This window comes from Myotis daubentonii, chromosome 1 (assembly GCF_963259705.1).
Source record: "Myotis daubentonii chromosome 1, mMyoDau2.1, whole genome shotgun sequence".
Lineage (NCBI taxonomy): Eukaryota > Metazoa > Chordata > Mammalia > Chiroptera > Vespertilionidae > Myotis > Myotis daubentonii.
Window position 1 is genome coordinate 64,765,322 of NC_081840.1, and position 20,169 is coordinate 64,785,490.

The following is a 20,169-nucleotide window of genomic DNA, read 5'->3' on the forward strand; positions in this document are numbered from 1 at the left end:
GAGTACTAATATAAAGCATTTTTAAACTCTGAAATCTTTTCATACCACATTTTCTTGCCTTATCCTCACAAGTCCCTTAAAATGTTTTGTAGATTTACAATCTAGTGTTTTGCCACTAAGGAGTTCTTGGAGTTCCTAGTTTAGAGAAAGTTTTAAGAATAGTTTTTGTTTAAGCAATAAAAAGGAAGAAAAAAAAAAGTATATACTTAAAAAAAAATAGTTTTTGTTGAGAATTCTGTTTGAGATAAAATAATTCTTGTAGCTTCTATTCTACCTTTTATTTTATAGGTGTTTTATTACCAGGATGTTAAGTGCAGAGAAGAAATGTATGATAAAGATATCATCATGCTTCAGGTACCTATTTGAATTACTTCTAATATTTATGTCTTAACCTTCTTTCTTAGATTCATAGTAATAAGAGAAGATGTTGTAATTATTTTTTAAGTTACTTAAATTTTTCTCACTGTTAAAATATGACATCATAGAAGTAAAAGGGACTACTACATTTTCTTCTACAGACTTATTTTATAATTTTTCTGACAGTACTATTGGAAGCAAAATGTTTCTGATTTAATACACACAAACTGTGATGCTCTGTGTCTTTCACAGATTGGTGCATCTTTAATGGATCCCAACAAGTTCCTATTACTGATACTTCAGAGGTATGAACTTGCTGATGCTTTTAAAAAGACCATATCTACAAATGACCAGGTAAGCAACAGAAACTGAGATGTGAAATAATTCCAAATAAAATGTTATTGTTAACTATTTTAATCATATTTAGTATTGGTATTTTTTATCTGTATCTGCAAAAATCACACATACAGGTAACATGCATATATATATCTACACTAATAAAAGAAAAACATGGTAATTGGCGTACGACCGCTACCCTTTTCATTGGCTAATCAGTGAGATATGCAAATTAACTGTCAGCCAAGATGGCGGCCGGCAGCCAGGCAGCTTGAAACTAACATGAGGCTTGCTTGCCTCAGTGACGGAGGAAACCAACGTTCCCCGCCTGCGGCTGCAGGCCTCTAAGAGGGCAGTTTAAGAAACATTGTAACAAAACTTCAGCCAGCAGATTCGCAACATTGTAAGCAAAGGCCAGAAACCTACTTTCAGCCGCACGGAGGCCGAAGAGCTGGAGCCAAGCCTCAAAGCTAAAGCTGGCCCAGAATAAAAAAAAAAAAAAAAAAGGAGCGGTTGGGAGCTTCAGTCACTCCCAGCCTGAAAACAGCCCTCAGCCCCTCACCCAGGCTGGCCAGGCACCCCAGTGAGGACCCCCACCCTGATCCAGGACACCCTTCAAGGCAAACCAGCCAGCCCCACCCATACACCAGGCCTCTACCCTATATAGTAAAAGGGTAATATGCCTCCCAGAACCGGGATCAGCGTGACAGGGGCCAGCGCCCAAAACCCCTGATCGCCCTGCGGCTCTGTGTGTGACGGGGCGGGGCCCCAACCCCCTGAGCAGCCCTGCTCTGTGCCTGATAGCGGGGAGCTCCCCAACCCCACCCCCCCACGGGCCCTGCTCTGTGTGTGATGGGGTAGAGCCATAACCTCCCCTTCAGCCCTTCCCTGAGTGTGAGAGTGGTGGTGCCCCAACCCCCTGATCGGCCCTGCTCTGTGGGTGACGGGGGCAGCGCCCCAACCCCCTGATAGGCCCTGCTCTGTGCGTGACGGGGTGGCGCCACAACCTCCCCATCGACCCTGCCTTGAGTGTGACAGGGGACGGTGCCCCAACCCCCCAACTGGCCCTACCCTGAGCGTGACTGAGGGTGGCATCACAACCTTCCAATCTGCCCTGCTCTGTGCATGACGGGGCAGCGCCCCAACTCCCCAATCTGCCCTGCTCTGAGCCCGACCAGGGGCTGCACCTAGGGATTGGGCCTGCCCTCTGCCTCCCGGGAGCAGGCCTAAGCCAGCAGGTCGTTATCTCCCGAGGGGTCCCAGACTGTGAGAGGGCACAGGCCGGGCTGAGGGACCCCCCTCCCCCCGAGTGCACAAATTTTTGTGCACCAGGCCTCTAGTGTATATATATATATATATATATATATATATATATATATATATATATATATACACAGATACATACAAATACTCTTACATATATATTCACATATACTCTTTTTACTCTGCAAAAATTAGAACATACAGATTTTTTTAAATGAAGAAAAAGATCACATGAAACACTACATCCTAGAATTGATCACTTTTTTAAAAAAATATATTTTATTGATTTTTTACAGAGAGGAAGGGAGAGGGATAGAGAGTTTGAGAGAGAAACATCGATCAGCTGCCTCCTGCACACCCCCTACTGGGGATGTGCCCGCAACCAAGGTACATGCCCTTGACTGGAATTGAACCCGGGACCCTTCAGTCCGCAGGCCGACGCTCTATACCAGCTGTGGGCAAACTATGGCCCGAGGGCCGGATCCGGCCCATTTGAAATGAATAAAACTAAAAAAAGACCGTACCCTTTTATGTAATGATGTTTACTTTGAATTTATATTAGTTCACACAAACACTCCATCCATGCTTTTGTTCCGGCCCTCCAGTCCAGTTTAAGAACCCATTGTGGCCCTCGAGTCAAAAAGTTTGCCCACCCCTGCTCTATACACTGAGCCAAACCGGTCAGGGCAAATTGATCACTTTTAAAGTTTTGGTGTCTTGTTTGTTTAAAACAAAAATTGGATCATTTTGTATGTGCTATTTTATAACTTGCTTTCTGTACTTATTAAAATATTGCAATGGGCCTTTTCTTTTTACTAAATAAATATACAACTATATCATTTTTCTTTGTTATATCATTTTTTTACATCATCATTTTTAATGGTGGTATATGAATGCATACTTTAGTCCAGTGATTTTCAACCGGTGTGCTGCAAGAATTTTTAAAACATGTAATACCTGACCTGACTATTTTGTCAGGGATACTGACTTCTTTTCCCTTACATTGTCAAATAAAAAAATGACAACAGCCAACACAACAATAGCCATCTGGTGTAAATGTTCTGTCTTGAACCATAAATATATAGGTCATATAATAGAGTTGCATATTATTGGTCATGTCGCATAATAAGGTTGCATGTGATTGGTTAATTCTTGGTACCAGAAATCCTTATATACAACTATAGGTACCTGATTTTTTTTTAATTCATTTTGGAGTAAAAAAATAGATAATTACTATTATTTATTATTATTTTTAAATCCTACAAAATTATACCTAATTTTTTGTCAGATAGGCAAAAAATATATATTTTTATTGTACCACAGAATATTAGTAATTCTTTTATGTGTGCTATGAGATGAAAAAGGTTCAAAATTGCTATTTTAGTTCCTTATTGCTGAAGAGGTTTTTTTTAGGTTTTTAGTCTTATAACATCTCTGTACCTCAAGGTTTAAACACTTGCCTAACTATTATTATTACTAGAGGCCTGGTGCATGAATTCGTGCACGGGTGGGGTCCCTCAGCCTGGCTAGTGATCGTTACTGATCAGGGCTGATTAGGGGTGGGGGTGAGGGAGACGGCCGGCCGAGGGAGAGACAGTGCGAGGTTGGCTGGCCATGGGGGGTTGGCCATAGGAGCGCACTGACCACCAGAGGGCAGCTCCTGCGTTGAGTGTCTGCCCCCTAGTGGTCAGTGCGTGTCATAGTGACCAGTTGACCAGTTGTTCAGGTGTTTGATTGCTTAGGCTTTTATATATATAGATATAGATTATTTTTTTTAGTCCTCACCCGAGGATATTTTTCCATTGATTTTTAGAGAGAGTGGAAGAGAGAGGGAAAGACAGAGAGAAACATCGATGTGAGAGAAACACATCGATTGGTTGCCTCCTGCATGTACCCTGACCAGAGCCTAGGCTGGGGAGAAGCCTCCAACCAAGGTACATGCACTTGACCGGAATCAAACCTGGGACCCTTTGGTCCACAGGCTGATGTTCTATCCACTGAGTCAAACCAGCTAGGGCTTAAGAAATTTATTTGAAGTAGATTTGCTGGACAAAACAATGTGCTTTTTATTTTTTTAAAATTTTTTATTGCGCTGGCCAGTTTGCTTAGTGGGTAGAGCATCGGCCTGTGGACTGAAGTGTCCCAGGTTCGATTCCAGTCAAGGGCATATGCCTGGGTTGCAGGCTAAATCCCCAATGTGAGGCGTGCAGGAGGCATCCAATCAAAGGTTCTCTATCATCATGGATGTTTCTTTTCTATCTCTCTCTATGTCTCTTCCTCTCTGAAATCAATAAAAATATATTTAAAAATTTTTCTTTATTAATTTTAGAAAGAGAGGAAGGAAGAGAGAGTAAGTGAAAGACAGACAGATAGATGTCCGTTTGTTATTCCACTTATTTATGCATTCATTAGTTGATTTTTTCCCCCCTAAATATCTTTTTATTGATTTCAGAGAGGAAGGGACAGGGAGAGAGATAGAAACATCAATATTGAGAGAGAATCATTGATTGGCCCTCCTCCTCCACACCCCTTACTGGGGATCAAGTCTGCAACCTGGGCATATGCCCTGACCAGGAATCCAACCACCATCTCCTGGTTCATAGGTCGACACTCAACCACTGAGCCACACTGGCTGGGCCATTGGTTGATTCTTATATGTGCCCTGACTGTAGATCAAACCCATACCTTGGCATATTGGGACGATGCTGTAACTAGCTAAGCTATCTGGTCAGGGCTAATGGATGCTTTTTCTTAAGATTCCTCATGTATATTGTCAAATTCCTTTCAGAAAAGTTACTTTGATTTAAGATTTCTCTAGCAGTACATCTGTAGTAGCATTTAAAAAATTTTTTTGGCCTTTCTAAATTGTGTTTATTGAAGTATATATTTAGATGATCTGAATTACCTTTTAACACCACACTGCACATTATTTGGCACCCACCAGAAACAAGCTGTCAAACAACCTCAAAATGTGAGCTACCTTTGAAAATGAAAAACAATAACAATAATAAAAAAAAAGAAAACCTGTGTGTGGCGAATAAATATGAATTTCAAAAATGATACCACAAAATAGCATACTTAAATTACATATAAATTAAGCTAAACTTGGTGAAATAGTAATTGGTTCCTTTTTATTTTAACAATAACTGCAATTCTTTGTGAGCCCAGAGGCCAAGTTGAGTGCAAGTAGGTACTTAAACAGAAAATAAATTTCTACAATTTTTCTTGATGAAATTAAAAATATCCTATATAATAAAAGGCTAAATGCAAATCGACCTAACAGCGGAACAACCAGTCACTATGATGCGCACTGACCACCAGGGGGCAGACACTCAATGCAGGAGCTGCCCCCTGGTGGTCAGTGCGCTCCCACAGTGGGAGCACCATTCAGCCTGAAGCCAGGCTCATGGCTGGCAAGCGCAGTGGTAGTGGTGGCAGTGCTAAGGATGTCTGACTGCCAGCAGGGAGCAGGCCTAAGCTGTCAGTTGGACATCCCCCTAGGACTCCCAGACTGTAAGAAGGCACAGGCCAGGCTGAAGGACTCCCCTCCTCTGAGTACCTGAATTTCATGCACTGGGCCGCTAGTAATAATAATAATTGAGTTTTGTAGTATAAGTCTACTAAGGAAGAGATTGGATTTTGTTGTTATATTATGTTACTTAATTGAGGCTCAACACTCGTGTTCCATACAGTTGATTGCTCATGTTCTTTTGTAAAAAATCATTCCTAGCTGTTTGGGCCATATAAAAATAGGCTTTGGGGTGGATTTTGCCCACTGGCTATAGATTGCTCATCACTGGGTTGGATGATTGGGAGAAGACCAGCAAATCACTCTCCACAAAAGAGCAAGTAATAGATAACCAGTCATATCCCTTGGTTACCACTTTGCATATGTTGTTACTGGATCCTTGTACTGGAGAAGCTGGCACTGGTATTTTTAATTTTGTTGATCTTATAGATGAAAGGTGGTGTTTCATTTTCATTTGTAATTTTTAATTATCAGTGAGGTGACTATGTTTTCATAATTATTGGCTTTTCTCCCCTTTTGTAGTGAATTATCTGTTCCTGTCCTTTGCCCTTTTTCTGTTTTTGTAAGTTCCTTATTTAATAAGGATATTAATTATTTATTTATTGTATTTGCTACATTTTTCAGTTTATAATTTGTCTCATGGAGTTTTCTCACATCTTCATTGTTTTAATATTTTTTTTTCATTGTTTTAATATTTGATAACAACTTATAAAGTAGCTCTTGACTACTTTGAATTTATAAATCACATTATTTTATTCTTTCAGATTAGAAGTCACTTGCAAAGGGCCATGTATTAGATATAAAATACAAAGCTAATTTTTATACTTAGTGAAAATAAATGTTTTATACTTAGTGAAAATAAATAAATAATTTCCAATAGTGCTTAATAACAACTGTGTTATGGAAAGGTACTCTCACCATAATTGTTAAGTATCTATTTGAAGCTACTGCCTCACCAACCCAGGTAAGAAGAAAGCCTGTAGTAGAGGAAAAGTTAAAGATTAGAACTAGTTTGTTGACTTAAGTTTATGAAGGGAATAAGTTACACAATAATAGTATTTAGCAGTTATTATCTATTTCTTGTTATGTGCCAGATATTATGAACCTTTTTGAATTTGATGTCAAAAAGAGAATTATTCACCTTATAATTTTCTGTTGCTGTGGTTGAAAGAAAATACTGGACTTAGAGGGACCATGAGTCTGATGCAGAAATATATGTTTTGTGGAGGTTTTTGGTTCTTATACAACTAATTTATTGTTTTTTGATTCTATAGGATTTGATTAAACAATATAATACATTAATAGAAGAAATGCTTCAAATCCTCATCTATATTGTGGGTAAGATTAAAACATGTTTTGAAATAGCATATGGGTTGGGTTACTTTTTAAAGAGAACATTAATAAGAGCTATAATTTACCACTTTACTCATCTCCCAAATATAGCATAGAATGTATAGTAATGTGATTAATATGTTTAGAAACTCACCTTTTAGAAAAACACAGCTATTACATCTTTCTAATATCTAATTTGTAATTGTTTGGACTTTTTAATAGAGATCTGGGATATTTATCATAGAAATGTAGGTGAAAAATAACTGTTGAATGCCGAAAATTTTCTATAGATATGAAATTTCATTGTAACATAGGTCTAAGTAAAATATATTTTTATTGTGTCATTCTATTAAATTACTTGGTGCAAATATTGGCCACACTTACTTTTGTATGTTCTGTTTTATAGACTCTGTTGATTTTACCAGCTAAGGAAAAGTCCTTAACTTCTCACTCTGGCTCTTGTTTCTTACTTTAGTGCAGCAGACTCTGTTTTGTCTTAATAGTTCCTGGTGATTCTAGCCAGTAGCTAAATCTGAAAACATGCGTTCATTTTATTGGTTTGTTAGAGCTAGTTGCTAGACTAGCTGCTTTATCTCAGCAGGAAGTGTAGTAAGCCTTTATTGCTAAGTGATATGTAAATCTTTCAGGTACTAATAACTCTTCTTGTCCAGAATATTCCATAGGAAACTGATGAAAAAAATGGACAAATTGAAATGTGTAAAAGATTTTTAAAGTTAATGATATACTTTATTAGGTTATAAAAACTTGAGGGGAATTTTTGTATTCTTGGAATGCTTTAAAAAATTCTAATACTATACTATATTTTTGCTGTTTTATATTTTTACTAATTTATTATTGCTTCTATTTTGCTTTTATTATTTTTAGTCAAATCTATTGGGGTTTTTTCTCCTATGTGATTTGATTTTTAGTTAATACTTGCTATATTCCTAAATTCATTAATTTCAGGAGTCAACATTTTTTAAAAAGCATATAAAATCTCTGATCTTATAATGGAGAAAACATTAAAAATAGAAAAAGATTCAGATTAGGAATCAAAAGATGTAGTCTTGGCCTTGTTGTCAACTATAAAGAGCATGCCATTTACAATCTTTGAGTCTCAAATTCGTGATTTGTAAAATGAAGGTAATCTATATGATTTCAATAATTCCTTTTAGCACTAAAATTCTAGGGGATACTGTTTTTGGTGAAAAAAATAAAATTACAAGGTGCTTTACAGATATAAAAAGGATTAAGTCTGTGGGAAATTAATTCATTTAACAAAAAGTCTTTCTCTGGCTAATTTGTAGAATTCATCAATTCCCTTAGACAAAGGGTTACTGTCTTTTTAATAACCTTCTTGTAGGTATCATTGGACTTTTTACACGTTATAGTATTGAAAATCAGTGGTGACATATGGCCAGATATTGTAAGCCTTCTTGAGGCAATGGGAATCAGATGCTATTAACACCAATGAAGTTCTTGTTAATTTAAGTATTTTCTCTCCATTTGGTAGTTTATTGAGATACAAAATGGAAACCTGATCATGTGGGCATTTTAGCAACACCACTCATTCCTGATACATATTACTGTTTTGTCATTTAATTTATAAAGACATTTTTAAGTATTTTGTTTTTCAGTTTTCACTTTGTTCTTTCATAAATAACAAAGACAAAATTGAGGAAGATCTTGAAAGAAAAGCTATTATTCATTGATGGCCACTGCACATTCAATGCCATCTGCCTTGTTTTCTGGATTAGAAACACATGCTAATTTAATAGAAGGGCCTTGTTTATAATGTGTGAGTATGTGTATGTATATGTATGTATGTGTGCAAAAGAAAGAGAAGGGCTGTGTTCTTTAGATCTATTCATTTTTCTTCCTCCTTCTTTCAGCATATAGACTTTTGTTCAGTTTTAGGAACATGTCTAATAATTTTCAGTCCCTCTCTCATGGACTTAATTTAATGCAATGTTCTGTCTGTAAGTGCTCCTGGTGGGAAGAGATTTAAATAGAAAGCAATTAATTGTTTTACTTTTTTTCTCATTGTTTGTTTTAGGCGAGCGTTATGTACCTGGAGTGGGAAATGTGACCAAAGAAGAGGTCACAATGAGAGAAATTATTCACTTGCTTTGTATTGAACCCATGCCACACAGTGCCATTGCCAAAAATTTACCTGAGAATGTAAGACCAATTTTGTTTTTTACTTCATTCACCTCAAGATGGGATGGATAGTTTATTTCTTTTTTTCTAATTGGAAACTACTTCAAAGTTTTAGGAAAATTTGTTTAGCAAATTCTTCTGATGTAAAACCATCACCATTCATTCTTTTTTTAAAATATTTTTTATTGATTTTTTACAGAGAGGAAGGGAGAGAGATAGAGAGTTAGAAACATCCATCAGCTGCCTCCTGCACACCTCCCACTGGGGATGTGCCCGCAACCGAAGTACATGCCCTTGACCGGAATCGAACCTGGGACCCTTCAGTCTGCAGGCCGATGCTCTATCCACTGAGCCAAACAAGTCAGGGCACCATTCATTCTTTAGTGGTATAAATTTTAAGTCTGGGCTTTGGGACATTAGGAAACATTTTAGAAACATTCTGGCTATTTAGGAGACATTTTAGAGCAAGAAACTCCTTGACCTTTTGTTTACTTTAAAATAAGACTTTTTCAGAGGAAAGGTGGTGGGGGGGGCGGGCTACCTAAAATATTGAGATTATTTGGGTGGGTGTTAGTTTGAGTCTTCTGAGAAGCAGATGTCAAGACAAAACATTTAAGATTTTATTAGGAACAATGCCTAGGAGAGAAAATGCTGAGGAAGCTGGTTAAGGCTGGTGGGGAGCCATCAGACTGTGATACAAGTCTGACTCCAGATGGAAGAAGAAGGGAGGAAGGTTAGAGAGATGCATGGTAGATTGCTGGTACCCTACACAATGTTCCATTTCTCCCAGAGTGGGCCTGTATTAATAACTGTAGTCCATCTAATTAGAGGTCTGGGATGCATTTTCATGTCTGCCATGGGTGATATTTATGTTTTTGTAAATACTGATATTTAAGTATAGTTTTAAAGATTATGAGTCTCATATTTTTCCCCTTGAGATTTAATTATGAATTAGAACAAATGATTCTTAAAAGAGAATTAGAATTATCTGTACTATTAGGGCTTTCCAGAGAAGTAGAATAGAGATAACTTTTGACTATTGGTTACCCTTTTACCCCCAATTTGTATCTTTTTATTTATATCTTTTTCCAGTTTCACTTTTTAAAAAATTAATTTATTTTCCAATTACAGTTGACATATAATATTGTTAGTTTCAGTTATTCAACATAGTGAGATTAGACACCTATATACCTTACAAAGTGACCACCCTGATAAGTTTAGTTCCTGTTAACTAATTCTTAAACTGTAACCATTTGGCATGTCACTTGTATAATTTTTGGATATCCTTTCACCAATTTTATAATTATGAATACATATTAAAATCAACTTACTTACATTTTCCTTAGCATCTTTGTAAGCAATAATATCAGTGAAATAGTAGGCTTGATGTTCTGGATTATTATTTTTTAAATACATATTACAGTAAGTAAATAATTATTCAAAATTTAAAAAATATGTGTGTGCCACTTAAAGCAATTTCACATACTGCTAGTAATGTATATATCATCCTATCTAATAAAAGAGAAACATGGTAATTGGCGTACGTCCTCTACCCTTCCCATTGGCTAATCAGGGCGATATGCAAATTAACTGCCAGCCAAGATGGCGGCCGGCAGCCAGGCAGCTTAAACTGAACATGAGGCTTGCTTGCTTCAGTGACGGAGGACTGCAACGTTCCCCGCCTGCCTTGCCGGCCTCTGAGCTTGCAGTTTAAAAAACATTGTAACAAATATAGAAGCTAAACAAAACCCCAGAAACCAGCTTTCAGAGAGCTGGGATCTCAGAGCTGGAGTTGATAAAGAGTTTCAATTATAGAACCGAAATAAACAAGATACCTGTTTTCAGCAGCTGAGGCCTCAGAGCTGGAGCCAAGCCTCAAAGCTAAAGCTGGCCCAGAATAAAAAAGAAAAAAGAAAAAAAGGAGCAGTTGGGAGCTTCAGTCACCCCCAGCCTGAAAACAGCCCTCAGCCCCTCACCCAGACTGGCCAGGCACCCCAGTGGGGACCCCCACCCTGAAGGGTGTGTGACCAGCTGCAAACAGCCATCATTCCCTCACCCAGGCTGGCCAGGCAATTCCCTCACCCAGGCTGGCCAGGCACCCCAGTGGGGACCCCCACCCTGATCCAGGACACCCTTCAAGGCAAACCAGCCAGCCCCACCCGTGCACCAGGCCTCTACCCTATATAGTAAAAGGGTAATATGCCTCCCAGCACCGGGATCAGCGGAGCCGAGAGGCCTCCCGGCACCGGGATCAGCGTGACAGGGTGCGGCGCCCCAACCCCCTGATCAGCCCTGCTCTGTGCCTGATAGGGGAAAGCTCCCCAACGCCCTGATCGCCCTGCACCTCTGTGTGTGACAGGGTGCGGCGCCCCAACTCCCTGATTGGCCCTGCTCTGTGTGTGTCAGGGTGTGGCGCCGCAACCCTCCCCCACCACCCACGGGCCCTGCCCTGAGTGTGAGATTGGCAGCGCCCCAACCCCCTGATCGGCCCTCCTCTGTGGGTGATAGAGGGCAGCGCCCCAGGCCAACCTCCCCCGCCCCCCCGGGCCCTTCTCTGTGTGTGATGGTGTAGAGCCATAACCTCCCCATCAGCCCTGCCCTGAGTGTGACAGTGCCGGCGCCCCCACCCCCTGATCCGCCCTGCCCTGAGTGTGATAGGGGGCGGTGCCCCAACTCCCCTATCGGCCCTACTCTGTGAGTGACAGGGGGGAGCTCCTCAACCCCCTGATCGGCCCTGCTCTGTGCATGACATGGGGGAGCTCCCCAACCCCCTGATTGACCCTGCTCTGTGCGTGACAGGGTACAGAACCCCAACCCCCCTTATGGGCCCTGCTCTGTGCGTGACAGGGTGCGGCGCCCCAACCACCCCCCCCCCATGGACCCTGCTCTGTGTGTGACAGGGTAGAGCCATAACCTCCCCATTGGCCCTGCCTTGAGTGTGAGAGTAGCGGCACCCCAACCCCCTGATTGGCCCTGCTCTGTGTGTGACAGGGTGCGGCACTCCAACCCCCGCCGACCCACGGGCCCTGCTCTGTGTGTGATGGGGTAGAGCCATAACCTCCCCATCGGCCCTACCCTGAGTGTGACAGTGGCAGTGCCTCAACCCCCTGATCGGCCCTGCTCTGTGGGTGATAGAGGGCAGCGCCCCAATCCCCTGATCCGCCCTGCTCTGTGTGTGACAGGGGGCGGTGCCCCAACTCCCCTATTGGCCCTACTCTGTGAGTGATAGGGGGTAGCTCCTCAACCCCCTGATGGGACCTGCTCTGTGCATGACAGGGGGGAGCTACCCAACCCCCTGATGGGCCCTGCTCTGAGCGTGACGGGGGGAGCTCCCCAACCTCCTGATCGACCCTGCTCTGTGCATGACAGGGGGCGGCGCCCCAACTCCCCAATCGGCCCTGCTCTGAGCCCGACAAGGGGCTGCACCTAGGGATTGGGCCTGCCCTCTGCCACCCGGGAGCAGGCCTAAGCCAGCAGGTCATTATCTCCCAAGGGGTCCCAGACTGCGAGAGGGCACAGGCCAGGCTGAGGGAACCCTCCCTTCCCCCCCGAGTGCACAAGTTTTTGTGCACCAGGCCTCTAGTCCTATCTAATAAAAGAGAAACATGGTAATTGGCATACGACCGCTACCCTTCCCATTGGATAATCAGCGAGATATGCAAATTAACTGCCAGCCAAGATGGCGGCCGGCAGCCAGGCAGCTTGAAACTAACATGAGGCTTGCTTGCTTCAGTGATGGAGGACTCCAAGGACTCCAACGTTCCCCGCCTGCCGCTGCAGGTCTCTGAGCTGCAACTCTAAGCAACTATGTAACAAATATAGAAGCTAAACAAAACCCCAGAAACCTACTTTAGTCCGCCGGGGCTTCAGCCAGCAGGATCGCAACATTGTAAGCAAAGGCCAGAAACCTACTTTCAGCAGCGGAGGCCTAAGAGCTGAAGCCAAGCCTCAAAGCTAAAGCTGGCCCAGAATAAAAAAGAAAAAAAAAGAAAAAAAGGAGCGGTTGGGAGCTTCAGTCACCCCCAGCCTGAAAACAGCCCTCAGCCCCTCACCCAGACTGGCCAGGCACCCCAGTGGGGACCCCCACCCTGAAGGGTGTGTGACCAGCTGCAAACAGCCATCATCCCCTCATCCAGGCTGGCCAGGCACCCCAGTGGGGACCCCCACCCTGATCCAGGACACCCTTCAGGGCAAACCAGCTGGCCCCCACCCGTGCACCAGGCCTCTACCCTATATAGTAAAAAGGTAATATGCCTCCCAGCACCGGGATCAGCGTGACAGGGGGCAGCGCCCAAACCCCCTGATCGCCCTGCCACTCTGTGTGTGACAGGGGGCGGGGCCACAACCTCCCTATCCACCCTGCTTTGTTAGTGACAGGGGATGGCGCCCCAACCCCCTGATCAGCCCTGCTCTGTGCCTGATAGTGGGGAGCTCTCCAACCCCCTGATCGCCCTGCGGCTCTGTGTGTGACAGTGTGCGGCACCCCAACCCCCTGATCGGCCCTGCTCTGTGTGTGACAGGGTGCGGCGCCACGGGCCCTGCTCTGTGTGTGACGGGATAGAGCCATAACCTCCCCATCGGCCTTGCCCTGAGTGTGAGAGTGGCGGCGCCCCAACCCCCTGATGGGCCCTGCTCTGTGCGTGACAGGGTACAGAGTCCCAACCCCCCTGATGGGCCCTGCTCTGTGAGTGACGGGGCAGTGCCCCAACCCCCTGATTGGCCCTGCTCTGTGCGTGACAGGGGGTGTCACCGCAACCTCCCCACCGACCCTGCCTTGAGTGCCCCAACCCCCCAATCGGCCCTACACTGAGCGTGACTGAGGGTGGCATCACAACCTCCTGATCGCCCTGCTCTGTGCATGACGGGGCGGCGCCCCAACTCCCCAGTCCGCCCTGCTCTGAGCCCGACCAGGGGCTGCACCTAGGGATTGGGCCTGCCCTCTGCCACCCGGGAGCAGGCCTAAGCCAGCAGTTCGTTATCTCCCGAGGGGTCCCAGACTGCGAGAGGGCACAGGCCGGGCTGAGGGACCCCCCCTCCCCCCCGAGTGCACAAATTTTTGTGCACCAGGCCTCTAGTACTTATAATAAAAGAAAATGCTTAGGTATACCTAACTTTTTACTGCTTACCCCAAGTACAATTTTTTAAAGGAGTCTTTCTTAATTTTTGCAAGACTATAGGAATCTATGATAATTTACTATCTTGACTGGGTCCTTTTCCTGATTTTATATGACTTCATTAAAAAAAAAATCTTTGTTCAAAGAAAAGTTTCAGGCAATTAGAAAAAATATATATAATTGCAGAAGCCAGACTACATTTGGACACTTGCATATGTGTTTTGCTATAGATCCCATTTATTTTGCTACCTTGATTTTAGCAATTAGTACATCATGGGCATGTGCTTAAATGGTGTGGGTAATGAATGTACTACATCAAGTTCTTTTTCTTTGAACTACCAGTTTTGGGGTGTGTGTGTGTGTGTGTGTGTGTGTGTGTGTGTGTATGCATGCATATGAGGGCAAACTTAGATAAAATTTCTTCCTTAAACAGTTTATACATAGGTCTTACCTCTATTAAGAAATCGTTCCCTCCAAACAAAGTTAATTGTGTTTAGGCCTAATTTTTTATATTGGAAATTGATCTTTTATTTATTGTGTATAAAGTACTTCAGAAATGTTGAAAATGAATTCTACTTCTCAGTAAGAGAAGAAAAAGTCATTATATGAAGGTAAAAATAATAAAAATTATGTTTCAACAGGAAAATAATGAAACCGGCTTAGAGAATGTTATAAACAAAGTAGCCACATTTAAGTAAGTACTTAATGCTTATGCTTATTCTGAGAGTAGGCAATCTTTGGTCTTGTATTTTGGATACTTTGTAGAAGCTCTGAAATTCTTGCTTGAATTCCCAAGAACTAGAATAGAGTGTTAGAAAGAGAACAAGGGGCACACAGTAGGCACTTTAATACATGTTTGTTGAAGAAATGAGTATTTGGGGCAGGTGAATGAGAGATACCCATATGTGTGATATTAAGTGATTTAGTATGTAACAAAGAAACCTTACCCATAGTCTTTCCCATCAACTGTGCCAAGACTTATTTATTCTATAAATTTTCATTTTACATATTAATTTTAGACTTTTCTAGTAGGTTTATTTTTGTGTTTGTTTGTTTTTAAAAAGAATTGTATATTTACTGACCTTGAGGCAAATTCAATACACAACCAATTTTAAATTTACATATTCTAATTCAATTTTGAAGTGTTTTCTCACACACACATAAATTGGCATGCAGTAGTTGTCCTAAGGCAGCGATTTTCAATGGATGTGCTGCAAGAATTTTCAAAACATGCAATACCTATTTATTTACGGGCACTGACCTCTTTTCCCTCTTGTCTAGTAAAAAATGACAACAGCCAACACAGCAGTAGCTGTCTGATGTAAATGAATCAAAATAATGCTATTTTTTTGTCAGATTGGCAAAAGTATATTTTTTAGTGTGCTGCCAAATTTTAGCAATTATTTTATGTGTGCCATGAGCTGAAAAAGGTTGAAAATCTCTATCCTAAGGTAAAACACAGTCATCTTAAATGGTTGCAAGTATTTTCACCCAAATTTGAAAAATTGTTTATCCTGAACATGAAAATCTCTAGTAGATTTAAAACAGTATTTTATGTGCTGGCCGATATAGTCAGTCAGTTGAGTGTCATCCCATCCCATGCACCAAAAGGTTGCCGTTTTGATTCCTAGTCAGGGCATATACCCAGCTTGTGTGTTCGAGGTGCATACAGGAGGCAACCAATTGATGTTTCTTTCTCACATCAATGTTCCTCTCTCTCCCCCTCTCTACCATTTTTAGATTTGACCTTAGATAACACAATGTGCTTTAGTTGAACAGACAACCTTTAGGTTTCAGAGGCTAAAAAAGAATCCTTAGGAACTTAAAAAGGTCATGGAATCAATTATAGGTAGTATAAAATAAACTTCCTTAGATTTGTTTGAATTTCATAATTATGAAACACAGGTTAGCCGTTATCAGGACTTTGAGCATACAGTGTATGTTTTTAGTTTTAATATTGGAATGAATTTGTCATTTCAGTGTAAGCCAGCTGAGTGAGATATAATTATGTTTTTTTTCTGCTAGATTTTGACTTTTTGATTACTTTTTAGGTTCTTATTTTGTCTGTATTCTATTCTTCAAGACAACTGCAGTTCATTTCTGTATTTTTTATTTATTTAGGAAACCAGGTGTATCAGGCCATGGAGTTTATGAACTAAAAGATGAATCATTGAAAGACTTCAATATGTACTTTTATCATTACTCCAAAACACAGCATAGCAAGGTAGGAAAAGATATCCTCTTCAGAAAATAAACCTAAAATGGTTTTTAACTCCACAGAAAAAATTTCTGGGTTTTCTGTAGTTTCATACTCATTTTTATTAATAGAGGCCATTATTTCATCCAAGAAATTAAAATGGAATCAATAATGTTATCTAGTGTACAGGTAATATTGAAATTTTCTATATTATACAAGAAAAGGACAATAAGTAAATATTGTTGACTGAAAGAATGGGCACTAAATTCTTGAGGAAGGATATTACCCATTTATTTTGCAGAGACTTTCCTAGTACAACCATTTTGCTTCTGGAACAAGGTAGCATTTTGAATACACACTTCAGTATATAAAATATTTTGGTAGGTTGGTGGAACTTTCTTGCTTCCTTCAAAGTATTCCATTTGTGTCATGCTTGCCAAGCAGTATATTTAAAGATAGACTGTCTTCTTTTTCTTTATCTTTTTTTTCTTTTTTAATATATAGGCTGAACATATGCAGAAGAAAAAGAGAAAACAAGAAAACAAAGATGAAGGTAAAAAGTGAGATTCTGAATTGACTCATTTTGACTATTTCCTGTGCTTTTATTATCAGCTGAGTATATAGTGGTTTGTTTCTTGTTTATTTAGTGTGGGCAACTAATACAAGTGCAAAGAACCCTTTGTTTCTTGTTCACATTTTAAGATACGGCCCACCTCAGTGGTGATATAGTTTTAAATTTATAGCAAATGGAGTTTATTTTGGGTGATTGACATAGTGATTTATATTTCTCTTGACATTAATGTTTTTAGTGCTTTAAAGATAATAAAAATTGTGTTGTTTTCGCATGTAATATATGACTTTGACATTTGCAATTGAGCATGTAGAATAACCCAAATAAAAATGTACCTGTTTGTCTCTTCTGCCATCCATCTCCCTTCTACTATAGCATTACCACCACCACCACCTCCTGAATTCTGTCCTGCTTTCAGCAAAGTGATTAACCTTCTAAATTGTGATATCATGATGTACATTCTCAGGACCATATTTGAGCGGGCATTAGACACAGATTCTAACTTGTGGACTGAAGGGATGCTCCAGATGGTATGTAAACCTCAAATATTACCTGAGTCAGAACCACAACTAGTGCACCTGAGACACAGAGGTCATTAAAAATAGCTTAGGTGTGCCCTGCTGGTGTGGCTCTGTGGTTGAGTATCGAACTATGTACCAGGAAGTCATGGTTCAATTCCTAGTCGGAGCACATGCCTGGGTTGCGGGCTTGATCCTCAGAGTGGGGCGTGCAGCAGGCAGCGGATCAGTGGTTCTGTCTCATGATTGATGTTTCTCTCCCTCTCCCTTCCTCTCTGAAATCAATAAAAACATGTTAAAAAAAAAAAAAGCTTAGGTGTGGCACAGATTTCCTTAGTGACACATCATCATGTTTTTAGTATCCTTACTTCTGGGAACCATTTATTTTTATTTATTTATTTATATATATATATATATATATATATATATATATATATAATATATATTAGAGGCCTGGTGCACGAAATTCATGCACTCAGGGGTGGGGGAGTTCCTCAGCCCGGCCTGCACCCTCTCTCAGTCCAGGAGCCCTTGGGGGATGTCTGACTGAGGAGCAGGCCTAAGCTGGCAGTCGGACATCCTTAGGACTGCCATGGAGGCAGGAGAGGATCCTGCCACCGCTGCTGCACATGCCAGGTCTGAGCCCAGTTCTGGCTGAGCAGCACTCTCCCTGTGGGAGCACACTGACCACCAGGGGGCAGCTCCTGCTTTGAGCATCTTCCACCTGGTAGTCAGTTCGCATCATAGCAACCGGTTGTTCCGCCATTTGGTTGATTTGCACATTAGCCTTTTATTAATAGGATAGCCTGCTCCTGCTGATAATAAAGTTCCAAGTTATTGTGTCATAATTTTCTATATATTTTTTTTATTTCACTTGTATTATGAAGCGACAGTGTAATAAAGACTTGATGACAGACAGATCTAGGCTAAATTTTCCTTTTTTTTAAGCTATTGTTGGCCTGCAGGTTCTAAATGCTGTCATCCTGTATCTGTATCTTAATTTTTGTTATAGCAATGGTAAATAAATGCCAATAAAAAGATTTCATACCATATCAGATATATTTGAAATCAAAGTTAACATTTCTCTTCCTAACTCTCAGTGCTATTCCTAGGAAGTAAGCATTGTTAAAGGTTTGTATCTTCTGGAAATTATTCCACATTAGTGCATATAAGCTTACTTCAATCTTAAAGCTACAGATTCTATTGTAGGCATATCTGTAATGCATTTAACCAGTCTCTTATTAAGAGACATTAGGTTGCTCTTAGGTCTTTGTATAACAGAGAACACTAAAATGAGCATCCTTATATAAATATCTTTGTATAGTTAAGTGAGTGTATCTATCATACTAATTCCTAGTATACTGGGTCTGTACCTTTACATTTTTTTATAGATATTGTCAAATTGGCTTCCAAAAATGTTACATCGGTTTACTTTCCCATCATCAATGTGGTGAAAAGTACCTGCTTCTCAACACCTTTGCCAGTTTTGTATTTTACTAAATGGTAAAAAAAATGTTGCCACTCTTGTAGGGGAAAAACAGGATGATCTTGCTTCACCTTACACTTATTTGTTATTAAGTGAGGTTGAACATTTTTCATATGTGTACTTATCATTTCTCTTTCTGTTAACTTCTAGTTTGTAACCTTTGCCCATTTTTACCTATCAGATTGCTTATTTTTATTCATCCATTTAAAATATATTTACCTGAAGAAGCACAATCATAAAGATCTTCTCCTATATTTCTCCTGTAGGCATTTCATATTCTGGCGTTGGGGTTACTGGAAGAAAAGCAGCAGCTTCAGAAAGCTCCTGAGGAAGAAGTGACCTTTGACTTCTACCACAAGGCTTCAAGTATGTTTTAGGCTGAGCGAAGGATAAGGTGGCCTTTTTGTACTGTCTTCAACCTAGAAGAACAGAATAAGTTTAGATTAGATTTTTATTAAATGCTACCTGATTAAGAGTTTTTTCAAAGCACACTCCAGGCATATTGCTTATAAGACCAAAAGGAGAAAAGCATCTTATTTCTATTTATACACAGGTGTTTCTTTTAGATCGTTGAAGACATCATAAATCTATTTAGTTTATGGATATATAATAGCTCCCACTTTCATATTTTTGGAGCTTTGGTTCTTATTTAAGTACTTTTACCAAACATGAAACATGTGGAGGAAAGGCAAGAGACAGATCAGTAAGATTAGCTTTCACTTACCAGCCTCAAGGGACAATGAGCAAGAGAGACCCAAAGTAAATTCAAGTTTTGAAGTTGTTTAATTCAGTACTTCGTACTTCCTGTAATTGCAGATTCTTCCATTAAAAACTTAATGTATTTAAGGGATTAATTGCAAACTTTGCTTATCCATTGAATAATATTAGCTGTAAGTTATAATTTATACATAATTATGAAGCAATTTATTTACTTGTGACATGTACTTTTTGTGTTTTAAAAAAGGATTAGGAAGTTCAGCCATGAATGCTCAGAATATACAAATGCTTTTGGAAAAACTCAAAGGAATTCCCCAGCTAGAAGGCCAGAAGGACATGATAACATGGATACTCCAGGTAAACCTGGAAAATAACTGGTTATATCTTGGTTAAATTATTTAAGAATCCTCTCCTTGCACCCTACCCTGTTTGGCTCAGTGGATAGAGTGTCGTCCTGTGGACTGAAAGGTCCCAGTTTCGAGTCCAGTCAAGGGCACATGCCCAGGTTTTGAGCTCCGTCCCCAGTAGGGGGTGTTCAGGAGGCAGCCCATCAGTGATTCTCTCTCATCATTAATGTTTCTATCTCTCT

At 40.6% G+C, this 20,169-nt stretch overlaps 1 protein-coding gene across 4 annotated transcripts in view; it reads left to right on the plus strand.

Moving 5' to 3' along the window:
- UBR1 (ubiquitin protein ligase E3 component n-recognin 1) overlaps positions 1-20,169 on the plus strand; it is a 145,649-nt gene that overhangs the window by 59,935 nt on the left and 65,545 nt on the right. For all 4 annotated transcript variants that reach the window (XM_059703687.1, XM_059703708.1, XM_059703698.1 and 1 more), the window contains exons 18-27: positions 289-354; positions 610-711; positions 6,760-6,823; positions 8,874-8,998; positions 14,733-14,785; positions 16,213-16,315; positions 16,793-16,841; positions 17,235-17,389; positions 19,130-19,229; positions 19,828-19,937. In XM_059703687.1, the coding sequence (XP_059559670.1) occupies positions 289-354; positions 610-711; positions 6,760-6,823; positions 8,874-8,998; positions 14,733-14,785; positions 16,213-16,315; positions 16,793-16,841; positions 17,235-17,389; positions 19,130-19,229; positions 19,828-19,937 (927 nt within the window). The remainder of the gene's footprint in view (positions 1-288; positions 355-609; positions 712-6,759; positions 6,824-8,873; positions 8,999-14,732; positions 14,786-16,212; positions 16,316-16,792; positions 16,842-17,234; positions 17,390-19,129; positions 19,230-19,827; positions 19,938-20,169) is intronic.